This window comes from Capricornis sumatraensis, chromosome 10 (genome assembly GCF_032405125.1).
Source record: "Capricornis sumatraensis isolate serow.1 chromosome 10, serow.2, whole genome shotgun sequence".
NCBI classification, from domain to species: Eukaryota; Metazoa; Chordata; class Mammalia; order Artiodactyla; family Bovidae; genus Capricornis; species Capricornis sumatraensis.
In genome coordinates this window covers 57,157,413-57,179,861 of record NC_091078.1, presented here as the reverse complement: position 1 = coordinate 57,179,861, position 22,449 = coordinate 57,157,413, and the positions used below count along the sequence as shown (strand labels likewise).

The 22,449-nt window shown below is 49.5% G+C and overlaps 1 protein-coding gene across 1 annotated transcript in view; it reads right to left on the bottom strand.

Moving 5' to 3' along the window:
- DLEC1 (DLEC1 cilia and flagella associated protein) overlaps positions 1–22,449 on the bottom strand; it is an 88,536-nt gene that overhangs the window by 30,188 nt on the left and 35,899 nt on the right. Inside the window, exons 7-18 of the mRNA XM_068982411.1 lie at positions 12,048–12,135; positions 11,371–11,544; positions 10,735–10,871; positions 8,962–9,054; positions 7,173–7,263; positions 6,389–6,551; positions 5,350–5,542; positions 4,514–4,572; positions 3,756–3,924; positions 3,428–3,521; positions 3,085–3,215; positions 2,816–2,974 (exon numbers count right to left, since the gene is read on the bottom strand). Of these exons, the coding sequence (XP_068838512.1) occupies positions 2,816–2,974; positions 3,085–3,215; positions 3,428–3,521; positions 3,756–3,924; positions 4,514–4,572; positions 5,350–5,542; positions 6,389–6,551; positions 7,173–7,263; positions 8,962–9,054; positions 10,735–10,871; positions 11,371–11,544; positions 12,048–12,135 (1,551 nt within the window). The remainder of the gene's footprint in view (positions 1–2,815; positions 2,975–3,084; positions 3,216–3,427; positions 3,522–3,755; positions 3,925–4,513; positions 4,573–5,349; positions 5,543–6,388; positions 6,552–7,172; positions 7,264–8,961; positions 9,055–10,734; positions 10,872–11,370; positions 11,545–12,047; positions 12,136–22,449) is intronic.

The following is a 22,449-nucleotide window of genomic DNA, read 5'->3' as shown; positions in this document are numbered from 1 at the left end:
CAGTGGGGACCCTTGGAATTGCAGAATTGGGGGCTGGCCATGACCAACCAGCGTCACCCCCAAGCTGTGCCCCCAGCCCCCTGAGCGCTTCCAGGGTCGGAAGAAGACAGCGGACAGGGGAGCACAGGTGAGCAAGTGCTCAGAATCAGAAGTCGATGAAAAGTGAGTCTCCAAGGAAAGGAAGTGGAAGGCAGAGGGAGGCGCCTTCCGAGTGGTGGCTCTGAGCGGTCTTCCGGACCCACTGCGCAGGTGCGGGTCAGGAGCCGCGGCTCCAAGGAAGGAAGGAAGTATAAGCCCCCAGACCACAGCAGGGCCCAAGCTTCCATGTGGCCACAGATGTGTCCTTGCGCTTATAACTGTCTTCTCGGGACAGACCCCTCCCTCATATCCTCTGCTTTAGTTCCTCTCTGAAACACCTAGAAAAGAGTAACTGGTGCACGTTTCCTAAGTTGTTTTACAGATGCTTAAACCACCACCAAATGGAAGAAGTTAACTACTTGAAGACCATGAGCACATAGTCCCTCGATGTACTGGAGCCTGGGAATTGATGACGTTAATTGCTGTGACACTACCTTGTCGTCAACCAACCAGAGAACTGTGCACGAGCTGACCACAGACTCTATAACCCCCTTTCCTCACCTGGTCTTTAAAAACGTTTGGCTGAAACCCTTCAGGAGTTCCGGGCTTTTTGAGCGTGAGCCACACGTTCTCCTTGTCTGGCGCCTTACAATAAACGCTACACTTCCCTTCACCACAACCCAGTGACAGTAGATCGGCTTTCCTGCACGTGGATGATCAGGACCCAAGTCTGGTTTTGGTAAACTTGGGTGATCTTTTCCCCACATGGTCACCCCCACACCTAATCCCCCACTGCAGTGAGTTCACACTTACCTGACGTGTCTACCTCCTGCCCCGTACCAGGCGCTAAAAGGGAAGGGAGAAGGCTCGGGGACGACAGTGCCCCTGACTGTATGCCCCAGGCCCCTAGATGGGTCACAGTGACTAGCACGGTCTCACTGGGCATTGAAAGGTCACAACCAGGAACAACATAACTCCTCTGTCGTCTCTTTCTTCCTTGGGACCAAGACCATGAATGAGTGCAAGGCACCTGCCTGTAGGGTGACCTGGCACCCCCTGCCCTGAGCCAGCCCACCTCCCGCCCTGGCAGCGGTGCTGTGCTGTCTTGGGCCCTGTGCTTTCTTGCTGCAGAGGTTTCACTGCCCAGGCACTGGCGGGTGGGGAGTAGGGCTGGCCTACACCTCAGGAAAAGTAGCTGTCTCTCCTGAGCATTGGGTCCAAGCAGAGCTGGGAAGGGAAGCGCTCCTTTGCGTTCTTCGCTCATTGTTTTTCACATGGAGCCCAAGGCATGTGTGTATGTAGCGGGGGCAGGCTTTGGTCTGGGGGTGGGTTTCTGGATCCTGACTTGGGCACAGCCAACAAACCCCAATTCTCAATATTTGGAGAGCTCACAAGAATACAGAGATTGCGACCAGCTTCAATTTGGACATAAATCAATACACCGTGAAATTGATAATTACTTCAATTATAAAATGTAGTTATTCTTCCCAGTGGGAGGAAAAACACAGACTGGGAATCAGGGAAATGGGATCTGATATGATTCTGCCACCTAGAAGTGGTGTGGCCCTGGGGAAGCCCCCAACCCTCTCTATATCTATCCAATGAGGCGGCTGGCTGAGGTCCATAAGTTTCCAGCTGTGCTCTGGGAAATCCCAGGGACTCCCCAGAAGTCCTAGAGTTGGGGGGTAGGATGTGGGGAGAGGCAGGATGCCTGGTCAGGGGGCCTCTGGTTCATACTCTACTCTACATCTTGGGTTTCTGATGAAGGTTTCATTTGAATAAAAGGTTACTGAGAACACCTGCCCCCCGCTGTGCCAGTTTCAGCCTCTGGTTTCCCGAGCCAGGTGGGGTGACCAGTGAGCCCTGGGGGTATCCAGCATTAACGTCAAGCCTGTGGAGCAGATCCCGTGGCAATGGTTTTGGCCACTCGATACAAAACTGTCTTCACTTCTCAGTTTCAGAGTGCGCAGGGGCGAAGCAAGGCTACCAGCTGAAGAGGAATAGCTTTCAAGGGGAAAGAAAGTGGGCAGCAGGGGAACCTGGGTGAGCTGCAGCTAGAGGGAGGGTCAGACCCTCTTAACCTAGCCAGTCTCCCACGTGCAGCGACCGCGCCCACGTGTGAAGAGTGGGTGTGGTGAGTCAGTGATTTCCTGGGCCTGCTGGTGGTGTGGCTTGGGCTTGCTCAGGATTGAATGTGGTATTTAGACATGATGCCCTAATTTAGAAGTTGACAGTAAATACTTAGCCACTTTTAATATTTTCTATTTTTAGAGAAAAAGGAAGCGTGCCATTTTAGTGGCCATGATTTTCCTTTCGGAGACTTTCTGGTTTGGGTCACACGCTCACCGCCTGGTGGCAGGTCCTCAAAACTGCAAGCATGATCCTTGGAAGGCTTGGACTCCCAGCAGCGTGCCTGCCCTTTCCCTGAGGCCTTGGAAGCTTCCCTCCCAACTCAGCTGCCCACTTTCTTCCTGACTCCGGCTACTCTGACAGAGGGAGAAACCCTTGTCCTAGTTCTGTGTCAGAAGGCAGAGAGACGAACAGGAAAATCCAGTCTCCGGGGTTCCGCTCTGCGGTAGAAAGGATGGGGAGTCGGGGGACACTGCCAGGCAAAGGTCACCAGGCAGGCTTTTCCTCTCCCAGCCTGAGCGCACCAGCTTCAGAGTCAAGGCGTCCCGGCTCACACATCACATGGGTTAATCTGCGCCTGGGGGCGGGGTGGCACCACAGCACTTACGTCTTCTTGCCTTTCTTGCAGGGAGACCTGGCTCTCCTTCATGGCCCATGTGGCCGGGAGCTGGCTGAGGTTCCGGATCTGGATAAAGTTGGTGGCCTTCTGTCCCAGGCGCAGCAAGCCAAACTGAAGGGCTGAGACATCGATGACCAGGGCCGGCCCCTGAGGCACCCAGAGGGGCCGGTCACTGGGCCACCCGGGTGTGGGCTTGGTGCCCTACCCTGGCGCCCCCGTTTCCAGCCCGCCTAGCCACCCGGCCCCATCACAGGCACCTTAAAGGCCGCCTCAATGTGCAACACCACGGGCGTGGGTGAATCTTTGATTTCACACAGCAGGTTCTGGCTCGTCGGGCCAGGGACACCCCCGGTAAAGTTCAACTCAAAGTCTTCGACCTCGCTAGGCTCTGGGAGAAGAAGGGTGAGGTGAGGGGGGAAGATGCGCAGGGGTGGCAGGCTCCCTCTGCGGCTGGCCCAGATGTCGGGCCCCTCCTCATGTCGTGGCCAGGGCTGAGCTGTGGCTGGAGCTGATCACAGGGCCTCGAACTCCTGCCCAGGCTCCTGTGACCACGAGCTGTCGCTCCCCCACCAGCCCCTCCCGCTACGGTCCCTGAAGTACCGATGGTCCCCGTGCAGGGCTCCACCTCAATGATGTGACAGTCGCTGATCTTCCCCCACGTGTACCTGATGGCTGACTTGCTGTTGTTCCACATCTGAAAGACACACCCCGACCCGGGCTCCCTGCGAGACTGTACTTGCTAAAGGATTGAGGGGTTTGGGGCTCACAAAAGGTCCTCTCCAAACCCTCCCAGCTAATTCCTGGCCACTAGACAGCACCAGCAGGGTTTGTGGGTAACATATCAGGCCAAAGACCTCTTAGCCCAGGAACTTGTGCCGAGTTCAGCACCATCTCAACCAGTCCAGGCTGGGGAGAGACAACCACCTACCTTAAAATTCTTCTTCACGTTTATGCCAATATAGTTCTCCCCAGGGATGATGAGGGCATACGGTTCTAGGAGAACCTGGAAAGGTTCCACTGAGCCCTTCACCTCGATTTCCAGGACGATCACATCATCCATGCAGTACGAGGGGTCCTTGGGGTTTTCCAAGTCCAAACTGAACACAAACCCACCATGAGCTAAGAGTCATTGTGTCCCCTATCTCTGGTCCTGTGAAAGGAAAGCACGCCCTGCCCACAGCTACTGAGCCCCCTGAAATTGGAGGTGTCAGCAATGCCCTGAAACAAGCGAATGCCAGCAGCTGTGCTGGCAGCTCAACTGCAGGCCAGGACCAAGCTCCCTCCTTGTGTTTCCAGGGACCACAGTGCCGCCACACCAGCCTGGAACTCCCCAGCAGCTGACCGGGGACCCCTCCCCCCCCCAGCGACAGCCCGCTTAGGGAAGAGTTGGCAGAGGTGTCACCAACTCCTTTCTCCATTAGCACCACCCCCCAGGGGCCACTGGTAGCAACTGTGAGCACGGGGCACCGTTTCCAGGTTCCAGGGTGCACAATCAGAGAGCTGTTCCTTGCATGCGGAGCCCGCTCCAAGCCTGGTGCCAGGGCAAGGTAAGGAGCTCTCACCTGCCAAAGCCTGCTGGGGGTCAGGGGCTCATCCACTCAGTCCTGGTGCCTCCCCCTCCAGCATCCTCCATGGGAGGGCAGGCTTGGTGCCCACCCCTCAGCCAAGGGCCTGGGTCCTGCTCACCTAACAGGCTCTGGGACTTCCTCCAGCACCATCTGGAGCACACTGTGAAAATCCCTTGGCTGCAAGACAAACACAGCACCCTGAAGACGAAAGCCCGCCCCAGGGAAGCGTCGAGTCACAGCGGCAATCCTCCCCGTGGGCCGGCCGCCACAGACACCTTCCTGAGACACAACACTGCTTCCCTGTAGCCTATCCCCACACTGGGGGAAACGGGGGCTGCCAGAACGTGAGCCTTGACTCAGGGACTGGGGGCCACTGCAGTCTCAAGACTGGCATGCCCACCTCAGCTGGGCCTGGGGGAGGGGAAGGCCCTTGGCAGTGCCCTCAATGTGTCTGAAGCATCAAGTCTTCCTGGGACAGAGAGTATCAGGAGCTGAATGGCAGGCTGAGGGGCAGACCTGCTGTCTTACCAACAAGGACCGCTGGGAACCCCCCTCTTGCTCCACCCTCGCCTGTTACATACAGGGCTTCACTTTGGGAATCGAGGGCTGTGTGAGCCTTGCCCTGGGGGACCCCACTTCACTTTCTAGAAGCTGCTGTGAGCTGGGCAGGAATGCTAACACCTTTGATGGAGTAGAAACATGGAAGACACTAGAGTCGAAGTGAGGCCAGACTTGCTCAGGACAGGGTGTGCGGGATGGGGCCAGGCAAGACGAGCTGCTTCGTCCCGCACACACCAAGCCTGTCCGCTAGCCCCACTCTTGGCTAGGCGCTGGCCTTGGCAGGACACCGGGGATCTCCACGGCTGTGGCTTCGACATCACCAAAGAACAGGGACGGAGGGTGAAACCTGCATGACCCAATTGTGTGCAGCCACCAAGATGGCCCCACTTGAACCTCTTGAGGGGAGAAGCTCAGGATGAACTCGTGGTCCGTGTGGGGGCTGAGAACGCCCATCTTGGGGGTGATGCAGAAGGCCGTCTCCCTGTCTGGGTGGTACTTGATGCTGTCTGTGCTGTAGGTTTCTCCGGGCATCAGGGACCGCAGGTTGGGCTTCATGATCTGCCAGTGGAAGGCCAGCTCCACGTGCCTGCGGGGGCGACCCTGACAGTAGGCAGTGGAGCCAAGGCCGTGGCCCAATTCTGCCGACCAGCCCTCCCACCCCCTGCTGCTGATGGCAGGTGTGGGTGGGGCGGGAGATGGCAGGCGAGAACTGCTCCTTGTGCCAGGTAACAGAGCCTGTGTTAAGGCCAGGGTCACGGGGACAGTAAGCCAGGAGGCACCCTGCGGTCTGCCCTGGCATAATGGCGAGGCTGAGGGTGCTCAGAAAATAAATGGCAGTGACAGCTGAACCCACAGACCTTCAGCTGTCTGACCCTGGGACATGAGAGAGTTCCCCTCATGGGCCGGGCAGGAATTCTCTGGCAAACTGTTCCTGGTTAAGGATAGACTAGAGGGGCTTCCCAGGTGATGCTAGTGGTAAAGGACCTCCCTGCCCATGCAGGAGACATAAGAGACATGGGCTCGACCACTCACCCCAGTATTCTTGCCTGGAGAGTCCCACAGACACAGCAGCCTGGTAGGCTACAGTCCCTAGGGCTGCAGAGTCGGACATGACTGAAGTGACTTGCAAGGATTGAGAGCAACACTGCTCAGCGTGACCCCCTGCACTGCTGGAGATCTTACAGATCTGCTCTCTCCAATACGACAGCCGCTAGCTACCCGTGCACTGAGCGCTTCAAATGTGGCTGGCGCCACTGACGAAGCGAGCGCTTCACTTTAGTTCATTTCCATTTAAATGGTCATGTGTGGCTAGCAAGTACCATGATGCACAGTGCTCATCCGCATCCTCCCATCCTGTGCTCAGATTCAGGATGTCAGGCCAGGTGAGGAGGGAGCGGGTTGTGTCCTGGGGTCCCGCACAGGCGTCACTCACGTGGCGTTTCTAATCATCAGCAGTTTGCTGGCGGTGGACTGAAGGTTTTCAGGTTCAAAGCGTATGAAGTACTGGGCTGTTAAGTCTGTGAGCTCTCCAGGCTCCGGCTGACTTTTCTCACCAGAAATATAGATCAGATCCAGAGCAACCAGCTGCCCAACTCCTGACAAGGTTAGGGAAGCAAAGTTTCATGAGGGCTGAAGTCAGAACTCTGGCTGAAGGCTGTCACATGACCGAGGTCACCATCCACATGCAACTAACTGGCCACGATCGTGACCCCAGGAAGTGCACACACACGGAGCCAACAGCATACAGACTCACACTGTCACATTGTCACAGACCAACAGGAAGTGATTCTGCTAACCTACCACATGATGGGCACTCAATTAATGCCTGCTGGGTGAACTGGGTGGATGGTAGACAGACAGGTGCCGGGAAGGAACGGGGTGCCCGAGGAAACGCAGGAGGACGCCCCTTCTAACAGCAGAAACCTAGGGGCGCCCTGGCTGTTTCTGTGTGAGTCACCGGCAGGCCCCTAAGGTCTAGGTGAGTTTCAAAGTGACGTGACGAAAGATTGTCCTCCAGGTTTCCATCTCTGTCGCACTAGAGGGCCCCTTGGGACAGGCCTGTGGGCCACACTGCCGTGGGTCTCTGAAGTCTGGCCAGAGCAAGAGGCCCCAAACTGGAGCCCAGTGCCCGGAGGCTGCAGCATTCCAAGTGCACCACCGCTCCCCTCCCCACAGCCACGGACCAGAGCCCCGCCCCAGGAGCGCACCACACCCACCTGTGGTCACCAGCTCCTTTATCTGGCAGTTGTCACACACGATGACGAAGGTCTGCTCTGCCTTTCCCAGGCTGGTTGGGAGGAACAGGACCTGGGGAGGAAAGGATTGTCCTGCAGCCTCCCGTGAAGGGGCTTCTTCCCCATCACCTCCTCCCCTCGGCCACACCCTCTGCCTCGGGCCTCCCCTCCTGGCCGTCTCCCTGGGGTCCAGCCCAGGCTCTGGGATAAGAAGAGAGAATTCACAGAGACGGAAATAAAAATGGCTCTGAAACAACATGTTTAACCTCATTCATGATCAAAAATGGAAATGCAAACCAGCCAGAAAAAGTTTCACGCCTCCTACTGGCAAAGAGCAGAAAGTTAGCGATCTTGAACGCAGTGACAGATGTCTTAATTTTCTTCAAATTGCTCTAAAGGGGTGGGGTAGGGTTTGGTGGGAAGAGACGGAGGAATATAAAGGCAATGAGGTTGGCCAAGAGTTGAGCAAAGTTGAAGCTGGGTAATGAGTACCTGGGTGATCCTTAAACTCTTCTGTTTTTTTTATATGGGTTTTTTTTGAAGGGGGGGCTTGGCCAGTTGGACTTCTGTCCTTTTAAGTATAGCTGACTTACAATGTTAGGTTAGTTTCAAGTGTACGGCAAGGTAATTCTGTTATACATGTGTGTGTGTATAACATATATACATATACACACACACACATATATGTATATATCTATTCATTTTCAGATTATTAGTATTATGATGATTATTATTTTGACTGAGCCACAAAGCTGGCGGAACCTTAAGTTTCCCGACCAGGGATCAAAGCCATGCTCCCTGCAAGGTAAGCACAGCCTCCTAACTACTGGACCACCAAGGAATTCCCTGTATATGTTTTAAAACGTCCATGATGACAGATTTTTTTAAAAGTTTGATAACATATTGTGTTGGCAAAGATATGAGAAAACAGGCACCTTCATATACTATTGTTGGAAGCATAAAATAATCTAATCCAAATGGTGGGGATTTTGGCAACATGTACCATAATTAGAAGGGCAGAGGCCCTAAGTCAGCAAATGCACAACAAGGACTGTATCCTGCAGGTAGGACAGAGTGATGTATGTATAAGCTATTCCCTGAGATGGCCAGAGATCAGAAATAATCTTCATATCCATCAGCAGGAGATGGCTGACCTAATTACAGTTCATACACACAGTGGAATACTATGCAGCTAGAAAAATGAGGTGTGGGAAGTACCTGGTGCGGAACAGAGTATAGAGTGGGCAACAATTTGTGTGAAGAAGAAATGGAAACATAGGAAAGAAACAACCACGTGTTTATGTAGTCATCACATACGCTTGCAAGGGCACCCAGACCTGGTAAGGCTGTGGCCTCTGGGTGGCCAAGGAAGTGGGGGGAGAGGGAATATTTCACCATGCATCTATTTGCATATTTTGAATTTTTAATAATGTGAATCTATTTATTTGGCAGTATGAATAAGTTTTCTAACAAACAACATCCCAGTCACTAAACAAAATTTATAGAAACCACCAAGGCTTGGACCTGGGAGTGGACACCTGGGTCATGAAAACACAAAGGTGGGAATTCCTTAGGACTCAGCACTGACTGCCAAGGGCCTGGGTTCAATCCCTGGTTGGGGAACTAAGATCTCAGAAGCCATGCAGCACAGCCCAACAAGACAAAACAAAACAAAGAACCCCACAGAGGCAAAGGAAATCAAGGAAGCAAATGAGGGAGCAGCAACCGATCATAACGAGGTGGGAGTACCTGCTACTGTCCCATCACCTACCTCCATGAATATGGCCTGCCCTGGAGCCAGTTCAAACACCGACGGCAGGATCCCAAAGGGAGGCTGCTCAACAAAGCCGATGGTGACAACAGCCTTAAAGAAAAGCAGAAGATGACCGAACAGTATGGAAGAAACTGTAAAGTCTCTTGCTCAGATGGCCCATGTCTCTCCTCCAAACATCCATGGTGTGATTTGAAGGCTCTTATGGATCATCCAGTCCCCTGTTCATGAAGAAACTGAGACGCAGCCATTCAGCAAGCACTTACTCAACCTGCATCAGACGGGGTTCTGACGTTGAAAGACGAGTATATCACAGAGCATCTGCAAAGAGCTGCCTATCGGTCGGAGGTACAAGACCACTGACAAGGGTTTCAGACACAAAGCAGGTGGCGTGTGGGAAGGTCTCCCCCAGGAGGCGGGCTCCCTCGCACGGTCCTTTCCCTACTGCAGCACTAGGGAATGTGTGGCTCGTGCCAGCTTCTGCATCTGCATTCATTCCCAACCCAGCCCTGGCCGTGAGCTCCTGAAGCAAGCTGCCAACTTGTTAGCAGAGTTGCAGCCCCAATGCCTATACAGGAAGCCGCGAGCATGCAGGGACACAAGCCCATGCCTCCAGGTCCCTGGCACGTGGCAGCTATGAGTGAAATGTCTCAGGGAACGCGTGGTCTCCTGGATCTATCGCTTGTTTCCAGAGATGCACAGAAAGCAAGGCATCTCTCCTCTGAGAAAGATAATGGTGTGCACGAGCGTGACGGTCAGTGCTGTCAGCACGGGGCTGCTATGGGGCATGCGGGCTGGGAGGGAGCCTGGGCAAACGGTGGGGCGGGGGTGGGCATGTGCACATGCCCTGCTTCTCAGCTCCAGCTGACAGGGCCACAGTGGATTCTGGCCCAGGGCTACACATCTTTCAGTGTTTCAGAGAAAGTGCAAAGGCACATTTTTATATGTTATCTATTTTTTTTGTGTTTTCAGCATAGCATGCGGGATCTTGATTCGCCAGGGATCGAACCCGAGCCCCCGCAGTGGAAGTGCAGAGCCCTACCCACGGGATAGCCAGGGAGCTTCCTGAAATCTCTGTATCTTTAATTGTTGACTCAAGATATGTTTTTAAGCAATGCTGGATTTCTCTACTGACTCAGATGGTGAAGAATCTGCCTGCAATGTGGGAGACCCGGGTTCAGTCCCTGGGTCAGGAAGATCCCCTGGAGGAGGGCATGGCAACCCACTCCCGTATTCTTGTCTGGAGAATCCCATGGACAGAGGAGCCTCATGAGCTACAGTCCATGGGGTCACAAAGAGTCAGACATGACTGAGAGACTAACACTTTCAGTTTCAAGCAATGTTAGCTCAAAAATGTTTTGAGGCCCTGTGCCAAATAAACACGACCACAAAATTCAACCAAAGAGTTTCCAATTTGTGACCTCTGCTATAGTCAAACATTTGCCACAATAATGACTGACTGAATGACTCAGTGAATGAATGAATGGGTATAGTGACATCCAAGACAGGCCTTGAAGGACGGGAGAGGTGATGAGACCTGTTCAGGCCTTGAAGGACAGGAGAGGTGATGGGAACTGCCCGGGGTCACACAAGTATTAGGAGTATAACAAGAATTACAGTGGTATACTCTGTACCTCTTGGTTCTTAGGGGACTGCGGCTCTACAATTCTGTCCCTGCGTTTCCAGCCCCAGGGGCACTCGAGCAAGTCCCTCTTGGGGGTTACTGCATTCGATGGACTTGCTTTTTTTCCAGGAGGTGCTGTGAGCACTCACCCTGAAGCTGGGCGGTGGCCAGCTCTTCTTAGGCATGATACAGAACTTGCCCACGCTGAAGCCCACGTTTTTGCAGATGAATCTGGTTATCTTCATGCCCCCAATGAGGCAGTAGCCGCAGTCCAGCACAGGTGACACTGCAGCCACAGGGGAAGATTGTTAAGAGAAACAACCCGGGCTCTCCCGAGGCGTGGCCCAAGCTGAGAGTGGCTGTTGCGGGGCGGGGCTGGGGAGGGATGGGCGGGGCTGGGGAGGGATGGGTGGGGTGGGGCGGGGGAGGGATGGACTGGGACAAGCCCCGCCCCTGCTTCCACCTGGCAGAGGTTGGTGCCCCAGAACACCACGTGCGTGGGCCTCAGGGTGCCCCGAGCCAGTGCCGCCTAGGCTGGGGTCACCTGGGCCACGGCCTGCTTTCCTGATATGTGTCGCTCAGTGTCCGCCTCCCCCCGGGGAAGTAGGACAGTCAGGGCCTAACTCTGGAAGAATGAGGGATCTTCGGGCAGGTCCCTCCTCAGGACTCAGAAGCCCCTGCCCAAGGGGTCAGGCTGTGTGCTGCCACCGCGGGGCCCTGTGGGCAGGTGGTCCTTTAGAGGGGCACCAGCCCTTACCGACCCCCGGAGGGCAGCAGGTACTTACACGTCAGCACAGGGGGCGGCCTCCGGGCCTGCAGGGGGATCAGGAGCGTGTGCGCTGACTGGGTCTCCACTAAAATAAAGTCATCAAAATCCCCAAGGCAGTTGGGAAAAAACTGGACAATGTACTGGCAGGTCATTCCAGGAGCCACCATTCCACCTTCTCCTGGGAACATCCCTGTGGGTGCCAAAAGTGACAATGAGATTCTGGAGACCAGGTCAAAATCCCAGGACCTAAGGTGGGGAGGGCAGTGACGGTGCCACCTGGGATGTCAGGGAGGCCATGCCTGGCCCTGTGGCTTAGCAGTCACTTTGTGGGCAGCAGATAGACACTTGAGATTTCTAGGGAGCAGAGGGGACACGATCAGAGCTGTTCTTAAGGAGAACCCGAGTCACGGGAGCAGGAAGGCTGGCTGGGAGGCCAGTGCCATGGCCTAAGTGAGGAGCCAGGGTGCAGTGGCACTGCGCAGAGCAAGGAGAGGGCTGAACTGAGCTTGGGGGTGCAATCCAAGGAGGAACTGTCAGGCGGGGGGGGGGGGGGGGGGGGGCTCTGTGGGAGGCCGCCTTGGAGCACAAAGGGTGCAGCCTCAGGAGCCACCCAGAGCCCCATGGGGACACAACCTCAGGCAAGGCCAGCAGACAGTTTCGAGGATGGGCAGGCCACTGCCACCCTGAGCTTACCCAGTCCCAGGGCGAAGTAGGGCGTGGACGGAGGGAGGACTCGAAGGTGGCGGCTGGCGGATGTGGTGTTCTGCAGGGAGATCACCGTCTGTGCAGAGACAAAGCGATAGGTGTGCACAGAGGGGTTGTGAAACCTGGGGCTTGCATAATAATATGGGAATGGGGTGGGGGATGAATGAAATGAGCTTGGCCCCGTGTTGGTAACTGTTGAGCTGGTGAGGGGGCCGTGGGATTTCAGGTAACTGTTCTACCCACTTTTGTTTGGTTTTAGAAAAAAAGAACTACAAGGTAAACAGAGCTGGGAGTAGATCTGACCTGGCCTCTGGCCTGTTTAAAACCACAGCAATGTTTGTTTTATTTTTATTTATTTGGCTGAGCCAGGTCTCCGTTGCGGCATGTGGGATCTTAGCTTTCTGACCAAGGATTGGATGTGGGCCCCCCACACTGGGTGTGCTGGGTCCCAGCCACTGGACCACCAGGCAAGTCCCAAAAATCACAGCTATTGTTTACTGAGTTTCTCGACTTCCCAATGACCAGGGAAGTGAAGTGAAAGTCGCTCAGTCGTGTCTGACTCTTTTGGAAGGTGAGAACTACCTCTATTTTAGGGCAAATAAACTGAAGTTCAGAGAGCCTCCTTCACTGAAAGTAACAGTGGAGAAACTGAGCCCGGGACCCTGAAGCTCTGCCTCCTCGCCTCTCACTCACTGCTCTTTCTCCACATAATCCATTTTCTTTTTTTTTTTTGACCACACCATGTAGCATGCAGGATCTCAGTTCTCCAACAGCCAGGGATCAAACCTGTGCCCCTTGCAGAGGAAGCTAGGCATCTCAGAACCACTAGACCACCAGGGAAGTCCCCTGACATAACCCTTTGAGCCACTTCTTCTCAAGGGCCCAGCCAGGGGTGCTACCTGCATTCAGGGTTGTAACGGGGCCTCTCTCCATCACTCAGCCCATTCCCCTCATTGAACCCTGCCTTCTGTTCCCCCTCAGATCGGGAGACCCCTAAGGTCTCAGCACCTAGAACTGAACTCACACAGTGCTGACCCCCAACAGCACTCAGCACAATGCTCAGCACGGAAGAAGAACTCCACACATGCACACACCTTTGGCTCCTATTTTGTGAAATATTACACTGGGAAAAACATGAATTATAACATGACAAGCCATTTTTCCAGCTTAAAAAGTAAAACATGAAAAACACAGATGAAGCCTGGCCGCAGCCCCACACCAGATAACAGCCCCATAAATTCGAAGCATGTCTTCATACTTTTATTCAGAGGGGTGCTTTCCTAAAGCACCAGACTTCTCTGGTGCTTCAGACGGTAAAGCCTCTGCCTTCAATGTGGGAGACCTGGGTTCGATCCCTGGGTTGGGAAGATCCTCTGGAAAAGGAAATGGCAACCCACTCCAGTACTCTTGCCTGGAAAATTCCATGGACGGAGAGCCTGGTAGGCTACAGTCCATGGGATTGCAAAGACTTGGACACAACTGAGCGAATTTACTTCTCCTAAATCAACATTTAAGTCCATTTTTGGCCAGCACAACATACTGCCTCAATCCACCTGTGAACCAGATCCACACATGCTCTGAACCAGATCAGAGAGACCCACATTATAATTTTTATTTCTCCAATATTAGTGATGATGAGCATCTTTTCATAAGTTTGTTTGTTATTTAGGTGTCCTCCTGTGTGCTATGTCTGATCACAGTGTCCATTTGCCATTGTGTATTTTTTTTTAATTGACTTGCAGAAATTATTTATATTTTCTGGGCACTAACATTTTATAAGGTATATATTATAAACAACCACAAGTTTATAACTTGTATTATCTTTAAAATTTTAGTATACCAGGGGTCATCACACCCTACTTCCCACCTCCTAGAGCTTTGATTGCTGTCAGATTTGGCGGGGAGGGGAGTCAACTCCAGAATCACATCCTAAGGGTCTGCTGTTTTCAGGCCCTTCTGAGGCCACATGTCACAGCCCAGGTTCCCCATAAAGTGGAGTCTTGTATCAGCTTTAAAATTTTAACATAACATTTATCAATCTTTCGGTTCAAGGTTTAGACTTCAGTGTCAAGAAACCTTATATCTCCTATATTTCCTTCCTACCTTTTTGCTTGAGCTCTTTGCTGGAAAGCATTTTGTTGAGGCTATGGAGTGAGGTAGGGATTAAATTATTTTCCATATGGCAAGGACACTAATTCCATTTTGCCTTTTCAGATCTGCACAGGTACACAGACAGCCCTGGGAACTGTTCCCTCAATCTGCTATTTTCCCAAATACAGGGCTAGCTTGCAGGTGTCACCACGAATCGAGGTGTTCATGACAGCAGCTGCCCTTCGTGTTCACGGAGGCATGTCTCTAGAGAGCCTTGCTCCCAGCCAAACCCCTGACCGAATGATAGAGCAGTTTATGAAGGGATGTCCCGTGGGACAGAATAATCAATTGCACTGACCAGAGTTCAGGGCAGTGACACATTCTCGTGTTGGCTCTGCCTCCTGCCACCCCCTCTCCTCAGTCCTCCCTGGAACTGTAAACAAAAGCACGTACTCTCACCACCTCAGACTCTACCTTATGGGGAATCTGGGCTGTGACGCCTGCCATCAGAAGAGTCTGAAAGCAGCAGATTCTGAGGATGTGGGTCTGGAGTTGATGTTCTCTTGTCTGACGGCGAGCAGAACTCTAGCTGCTGGGAAGTAGGGTGCGATGACCCCTGGGATACATCACAATTACTAAGGTTTCTTCCCCATGGGCAACTGAAATGAGGAGGTGCAGGCGGTGGGAGCTCAGGCACTGAACTGTGGTAGCTACAGCATGGTTGCAAGGTCTGCGCAAACAGTAATTACAAGGATTGTGAAGGGGGCTGGCTTTCCTTAAATGCACTGGAAGCCACAGCGGAAAAAAAAATGATAGGCTTAGGGCAGCCAGTTCAAGGGCCACCATGAAGACACTCCTTGCCTTCCTGGCTTACACACAATTTGCTCCTGGGGCATGTGTGTGCGTGTGTATGTGTGTGCGTGTGTATGTGTGTTTTCTTACTTCGTTTTCTACTTAGTATTTCTGAACCTATGCTCTTTTTTTTTTCTTTCAAACGTCTTTCAAAGTTACCAAAATATGGAAAGAAGACAAAAGAGAAAGTATGTGAAACATAATAAGCTCCTGGCTTACAAGATATATAGATCTCCACTCCTACCGCAACTCCTTAGCCTCCAGCACTTGCAGCCCTCATCCCAGTCTGCTCCTTAACTCAGGACAGGTAAGCCCTCTCACAGCTCCAAAGGACAGAGGATGGGATGGCCCATGCTCTCCCCTCACCGCCCAAATAATACATTATTTGTTTATTTATGCCATGCAGCTTGTGGGATCTTAGTTTCCCAACCAAGGACTGAACCCACACCCTCAGCAGCGAGAGCATGGAGCCCTAACCACTGGGCCACCGAAGTGCCTGAGTCTATGTTCTTCAGCAAGACTGGCTATGGCTTTCGCTGTCATACTTCCTTATTTGGCTTTGGTTCAAGGTAGTACTAGGCTCTGTCTTAGTCTAAAACATCATAAACTGGGTGGCTTATGAACAACAGGAATGTACTTCTCACAGTTCTGGAGGCTGGAAAGTCCAAGATCAAGTGGCCAGCATGGATGTGTTTTGATGAAGGCCCTCTTCCATTCACAGCTGGCAACTTCTCACTGTGCCCTCAAGGGGTGGGAGGGGCAAGGGATCTCTCCAGAGCCTCTTCAGAAAGGCTCTAGTCCCATTCATGAAGGCTTCATGCTCATGCCCTAAGCACCTCCCCAAGACCCCACCTTCTAATACCATCATCTTTGACAGTTAGAACTTCAACAAATGAATTTTGGAGGGACACAAAGATTCAGACCATAGCAGGCTCATTACCTAAGGATGAGGGTATGCTCCTTTCTCTAGTCTCTAAAAGCTTATATAAGATAGGGATTAGCTTGAATGTTTGGTGGTATATACCTGTAAAATGATCTGGGCATGGCGTTTCTTTCGGTAGATTTTCTTTTTAAGGTATTTTCATCAAATTGCACAGCCACATAGTTAAGAGAGTCAAAGGGTTCTACAAAGCTCTGAAAATAGAAATCCTGCCCTCTTCCCCTGCCTCCACGCCCACCATTTCCCACAACCAGATGAAAACACTTTTTCCTCCTTTAGCTGATTATTTTGGAAATTACTTCCATGTCTCCAGATGGCATGCTAATTTTTTTTTTGGTTTTAGGTATTAATTATGGATGATACGGATATTCTCCTTCCTCGCCCATAACCAGCTTACCGTATGCCATCCTACCTATCCTTCCTACCCTCATCTTCCTGATGCAAATTATGTCATACTCATGGTTAAATCGGCTTTCCTGGTGGCTCAGATGGTAAAGAATCTGCCTCCAATGTAGGAGACTCAGGTTCAATCCCTGGGTCAGGAAGATCCCCTGGAGAATGGACAGGCTACCCACTCTAGTATTCCTGGGCTTTCCTTGTGGCTCAGCTGGTAAAGAATCCACCTGCAGTGCGGGAGACCTGGGTTCGATCCCTGGGTTGGGAAGATCCCCTGGAGAAGGGAAAGGCTACCCACTCCAGTATTCTGGCCTGGAGAATCCCATGGACTATACAGTCCCTGGGGTCCCAAAGAGTCGGACACGACTGAGCGACTATCACTTTCTTTCATGGTTAGATCAGTAATTAATGTTTACGTTATTGGTTGCTATGTAAAAAATAGTCACAGCTGAGCATGAAATTCTCCCTTGAACAATTTTTGTTTCTTCTGGAGTTAATCAACCAATTATTTTGTTTGCTATGTACTTTTCAATAATTTTTAAAATTTTAATTTTTTGGCCACACTGCATGTGGAATTTTAGTGCCCCAACCAGGGATCAAACCCATGCGTACTGAATTGGAAGGCAGAGTCTTAACCACTGGAAAGTCTCCCTTATCAATAATTTAATCTGTTTCCACTACCCTACAAGGCTCTTCTCACGATGTCCTGGATGTATCAGGGACTCTGATCAGTGTCACCCCCACAGGTCAACTCCACAAGAGCTTTCTGGCCTCTTCTAATCTGGACTGGTCACCTGTTATGCCTACTGCTGTCACCCAGGACAGGTCAACCCCTGTAGCAGGTTTCAGACACGCCCACGAGTTCTCCTCCCATTGAGAGGTGAGGTTTATGTAGCTTCCCCTCAAATCGGGGCCAACCTTAGGGACTCACTTGTACCCTATAGCAATCAGAGGATGCAATGACTTCCTCTCCTACTGCAAGGGAACCTTCAAGGTTAGGTCATAAAAAGTGATGCAGCCTCCCTCTTGCTGGTAGGGAACTCACTTCAAAGCTCTGATCATTCACTTTGAGCTGCCTGATTACCCTGAGGCGGAAGCCCAGGCCACGCAGAGAATTCACGCACAGACTCAGCTGACAGCCAACATCAACTACTCTGTGACTGAAAATGTCTCAGGTGGCTCCAGTCCCACCTTTCAGGTTACCCCCAGGCACTAACTTTTTCTAGCTAAGGCCTAAAACACCAGGGAACAAGCCTTTCCCATTGGGCCCTGTCAGAATTTCTAAAATCTACAGGCATGATAAAAATGGTTGTTTTAAGTTGTTAAGTGTTGGGAGTTCTCTGGTGGCCCAGTGGCTAAGACTTCGCACTCCCAATGCAAGGGGCCCAGGTTCGATCCTGGCTTAGGGAACTAGATCTCACATGTCGCAACTAAAAGACCTTGCCTGCTGCAACTAAAGACTCCACATGCCACAACTTAAAGAAGAGAGAAGACTCTGCATGCCATAACTAAGACCTGGCACAGCCAAATAGATAAATATTTAAAAAAAAAATGTTGCTAAGTTTTGCAACAGCACTAACAGAAAAGCCCCTTAACCATTATTAAGCTGGGCCTTTCCTTCACCGGCCTCCTATGTTGGATCTCTCGTTTCCCACATACCAAGCCTTCCTCTTCCTTGGTTTACTCACCTATATAGGGAAGCACGCTCCCCTCAAGTTTCCTGAGAAAGGGTGCATGAGACATATATTTTTAAAGACTCGGAAAATCTGAAAATGTTTTTATCCTTAAACTGTATAGTTAAACAAGGTAAACAACTTATGTACACAGTCATACTGCCCAAGAGATGCAAGGTGCAAATTTCTAAGAGATGTCACCAGATACAATTCCATCTATAAGCAGACTGTGGAGGACTGCGTCTCTCTTTTGAGGGGTGTGCTCTGGGGAAACTGGCCACTGCGCTCTGGGGAAGGGAAGAGAGAGTAAAGGATCTAGCTGATGTGGAGAAGCCTCGGGGAGAAGAGCTGAGGTCTCAGCCAAAAGCCAGCATTAACCACCACACGTGAGTGAAAGAGACTTCGGCTCCTGTCTCTTGGCTGAGTCCCCAGACATCGCGCAGAAGAGATAAACTCTCCTCTCTGTGTTCCCCTGATCAGACAGCAAACTGCTATTCCATGCTGTGAAGTCAGGCCAATTTGTTGCATGGTCACAGAAAGTGGAACGCTGGACATATTAAGAGAGACTACAATGAAAGTTGCCCTTTAAAACCATGTCAGAAGAGACGACTTCAAGTACTCCCTTTCTCTGCTTTCTTCTATCAAGTACTTTTAACCACAAATGCTGTTCTGAAGCCCCAGAATGTAATACACCTGAGCTGTACGACTCCCACTGTATAAGTACTCAGAATCCTGCAACTGGACATATAGCCACTGTGGTGATCTGAACTGGAGGCTCAGTAAACTATTAGATGCAGAAACTTTCACAAATAGAACGTTATTCCAAGATTCTTTAGATGACTGTGGGTGGAGGGAGCTACAGGCTTGGAATGAGAGGAGGCACAATGGAATTAGACTGAATTAGAGGTATCATCATGAAGTCATGATTTTAAATATATAAGCCTACAGATATAGAAATATGCATGTATATATGCATATATATATATACACCTCTCTCTCTCTCTATATATATATGTGTGTGTGTGTGTGTGTGTGTGTGTGTGTGTGTGTGTGGTTAGACCTATGAAATTGCTGTATTTTCACCTCTAAACATTTAGAGGACTTAGAAGCAATGACACCCCAGTAGCAAATAGCAGATCTAGTGCTTAGATCTTGGTTTCTAAACACCATTCTCCACCAAAAGCAACCAGAGCTTCTGGAATTGATGCCAGAACTGGGACAAACAGTGTACAAAATCAGCCTGGAACATCTTGTTCCAGAATGCAAGGAAGTGCTCAAGAAACTGCTAGGTCACATTAAAAGAACACACAGACAACTTACAAGGCTCCCACTAGACAAATCTGGGATTCTTTCAGAGGCAAGATGGATACTGACTTTAAATGAAATGATTCATTTTTGTCTAGATTAACATAAGCTTCATTAATTCAATGGCTCTAAGTAGACGTGCCTGCACCGACAAAATGAACACAATACAACAGCCAACACACTTCACAGTATGGCTATGTACTTCGGAAAAAAAATATGAAATAACTGATTAATCATGGGGGGGAACCAATTACTTAACTAAAACTGACCAATCTTATTCTCTTGATTGGACCTACACTGACCCAAAAACTGGATACAGAATAGGTTCCAAATGTCTCTTGTAAGATTTACATTGTATTTGACACTCGGGTGTTCAAGTGCTGCTGTGCCCTCAAGATCAGACTGACATTCAACAACGATTCTGCATCAGAGACTAAAGCCCTCAGGGTTAAATCCTCTCCTCTAGGAACTTCTGACCAAAATGGGGAGAACTGAGAAGTTTTTAATGAGGAAAACGGTGCAGACCTGACCTAAGATAAAGACAACAATAAAGGGCAGCCTGTCACATATATTCCACAATTAATTTCACAAGATTTTCTGGGAAATTCATTTTAAAAATTCTGAAACTGTTTTGATACCATCATTCAGACTACTTAAGAACAGACTGTCCAACTGGCCTCTTTCTTGCCACCAAAATATGCATATTTTGCATCAAAATATGCAAAATAGTCACTGTTCCCAGGACTTCTCTCGTGGTCCAGAGGTTAAGAATTCGCCTGCCAATGCAGGAAACACCAGTTCTATCCTTGGCCCGAGAACTAAGACCCCACAAGCTGCAGGGCAACGAAGCCCATGCACGGCAACTACTGAGCCCGTGTACCCTAAAGCGCATGGTCTGCACCAGGAGAAGCCACGCAATGGGAAGCCTGTGCGCTGCAGCTAGAGAAAGCCCGCGAGCAGCATCGGAGACCCAGCACAGCCAAACATAAAAAAGCAAGCAGCCAGAGAAATAAACAGAAGTTTCAACAAAGATTCTCTGCTCTCAGACTAGAGTCGTTTTCTCCGCCCTCTCAGTTATAAGCGCTCTCTTTGCCTTTGTTCACTAACAACAATGTATCGGCCGTTATTCATCAAATAAGTGTGCAGACCACTAACTCCTCTGTCAATGAGTTTTCAATTTATGAGTATAGTATACCCTGTAGGGTGCTGGCAAGTGCTTAACAGCCAGTTCTTGGGGTGGGGAGAGCCCTGATTTGGTAGTGTTTGCTGATTTCAGTGGTGTAAAAACTTCCAATATGGTCAATTTCAAGACCAATGGGACATCACTGAGCAGGGAGTTGGGACGAGACGTGCACGGTCAGCCCTCATGAGCTAGTGTGACCTGGCTCCAGCACACCACGGGGAACAGGCGCATCTCAGAGACATGGGCTGTTAGTTCTACACTTTCTTACTTCCCTCTTCAAGTTTTGTTGATGTCTTCTTTCACATCTTCATTTTTATCCTTCTGCTGTTCATTGTAGTTATCACTTTTACAAAATTTTTAAAATTATGACTATTTCAAATATATTTTCAAATTTCTAGGCATAAAGTTGTTCATAAACCTCATTATCTTTCTAACGTCTGTAGGATTCATAATGATGTCTTCATTTCCCCAATATTGGTTAATTTGTACCTTCTCTCATTTTGATCAGTTTTGCCAGGAACTTATCAGTTTTATTAATCTTTTCAAAGAATTGACTTTTGGCTTTGTTGATCCTCACTATATTCGTCTTCTGTTTAATTAAAATGCTTTCTTATTTTAATTATTTCCTCCCTTCCAGCTTCTTTGGGCAAAATTTGCTATTTTTTTTCTAATCTTTGAGATGTGTACATTCATCACTGATTTTCAGACTGTCTCTTTTCTAATATATGAACATAAGTCTATACATTTTCTTCTAAGAATACCTTTAGGTACATCCCAGAAGCTTTGGTGTTCCATTTAAAAATGATCATTATTTTCTAATTTATATTATAACTTCTTTGACTCATAGTCTAGTAACAAACTGCTTAATCTTCAAATATGTAGGGGGGATTCTAGTTATATTTTTATTGTTCAGTCTACTTGGTCCAAACACTATATTTTCAGTCCTTTGAAATTTATTTCCTTTATGATCCAGCACATAAGACAATTTTGGTAACATGTTCCAAGTATACTTTTAAAGAAACTGTACACTGCAATTGCTGGTTGCAGTGTGACATATAACTCAATTAGATATAGTTTGTTAACTATATTGTTCAATTCTTCTATGTCCTTACTGTTATTTTTGTCTACTTGCCCTTTAAGTTTCTGAGAAAATGTTAAATCTCCTCATGTTTGTTATTGGTTCTGTTTTTCTTCTAGACTTATAAAATTTTGCTTATGTATTTTGAGGCTGAGTTATTAATATATGTAGATTTTAAATACCTGTATCTTTTGGAAAAATATTTTTTAAACCTTTGATCAGTATGAAATGTCCCTTTTATTTCTACTAATACTTCTTGCCTTAACATCTACTTTCTCTAATATTAGCATAGCCACACCAGTTTATTTTTTTTGTTGAAGTCTGTCTAATATCTTTTTCCATCCTTATATTTTCAATACTTTAGTATCTTTTTTATTTTGCAGGGGGAAGAAATTCAGAACATTTTCTTCAAGTCTGGCAGGAACTCCTAACAGTTTGGGTGTAACAGACATCACAGTGGAGATTTGTGTTCGTATTTCTAAAGGTTCGCTGATATCAGCAGCATTTAGTTGGTTTTGGTTTTTCTATCCAGTCCGATGATCCCTCTCTATCTTTTCTGTTTTGGGGAGGGGGGCCATGCCATGAAGCTTGTGGGGTCTTAGCTGCCCAACCGGAGACTAAAACCATGCCCTTGGTAGTGGAAGCAGGAATCCTAACCTCGGAACTGCCAGGGAACTCCCTGATCTTTCTCTTTCAATTGAAGTACTTGGTCCATTTAATTACTTCACGCAATTATCAACAAATTTAAGTTTAAATCTACCATGTTTTTATTTTTAACTTGAACAACACTATCCACCATGTTCCTTTTTCCTTTCTTGTTTCCTATTAATCGAAAAATTAAAAAAATTTTTCCATTTCTCCTTCTATTACCT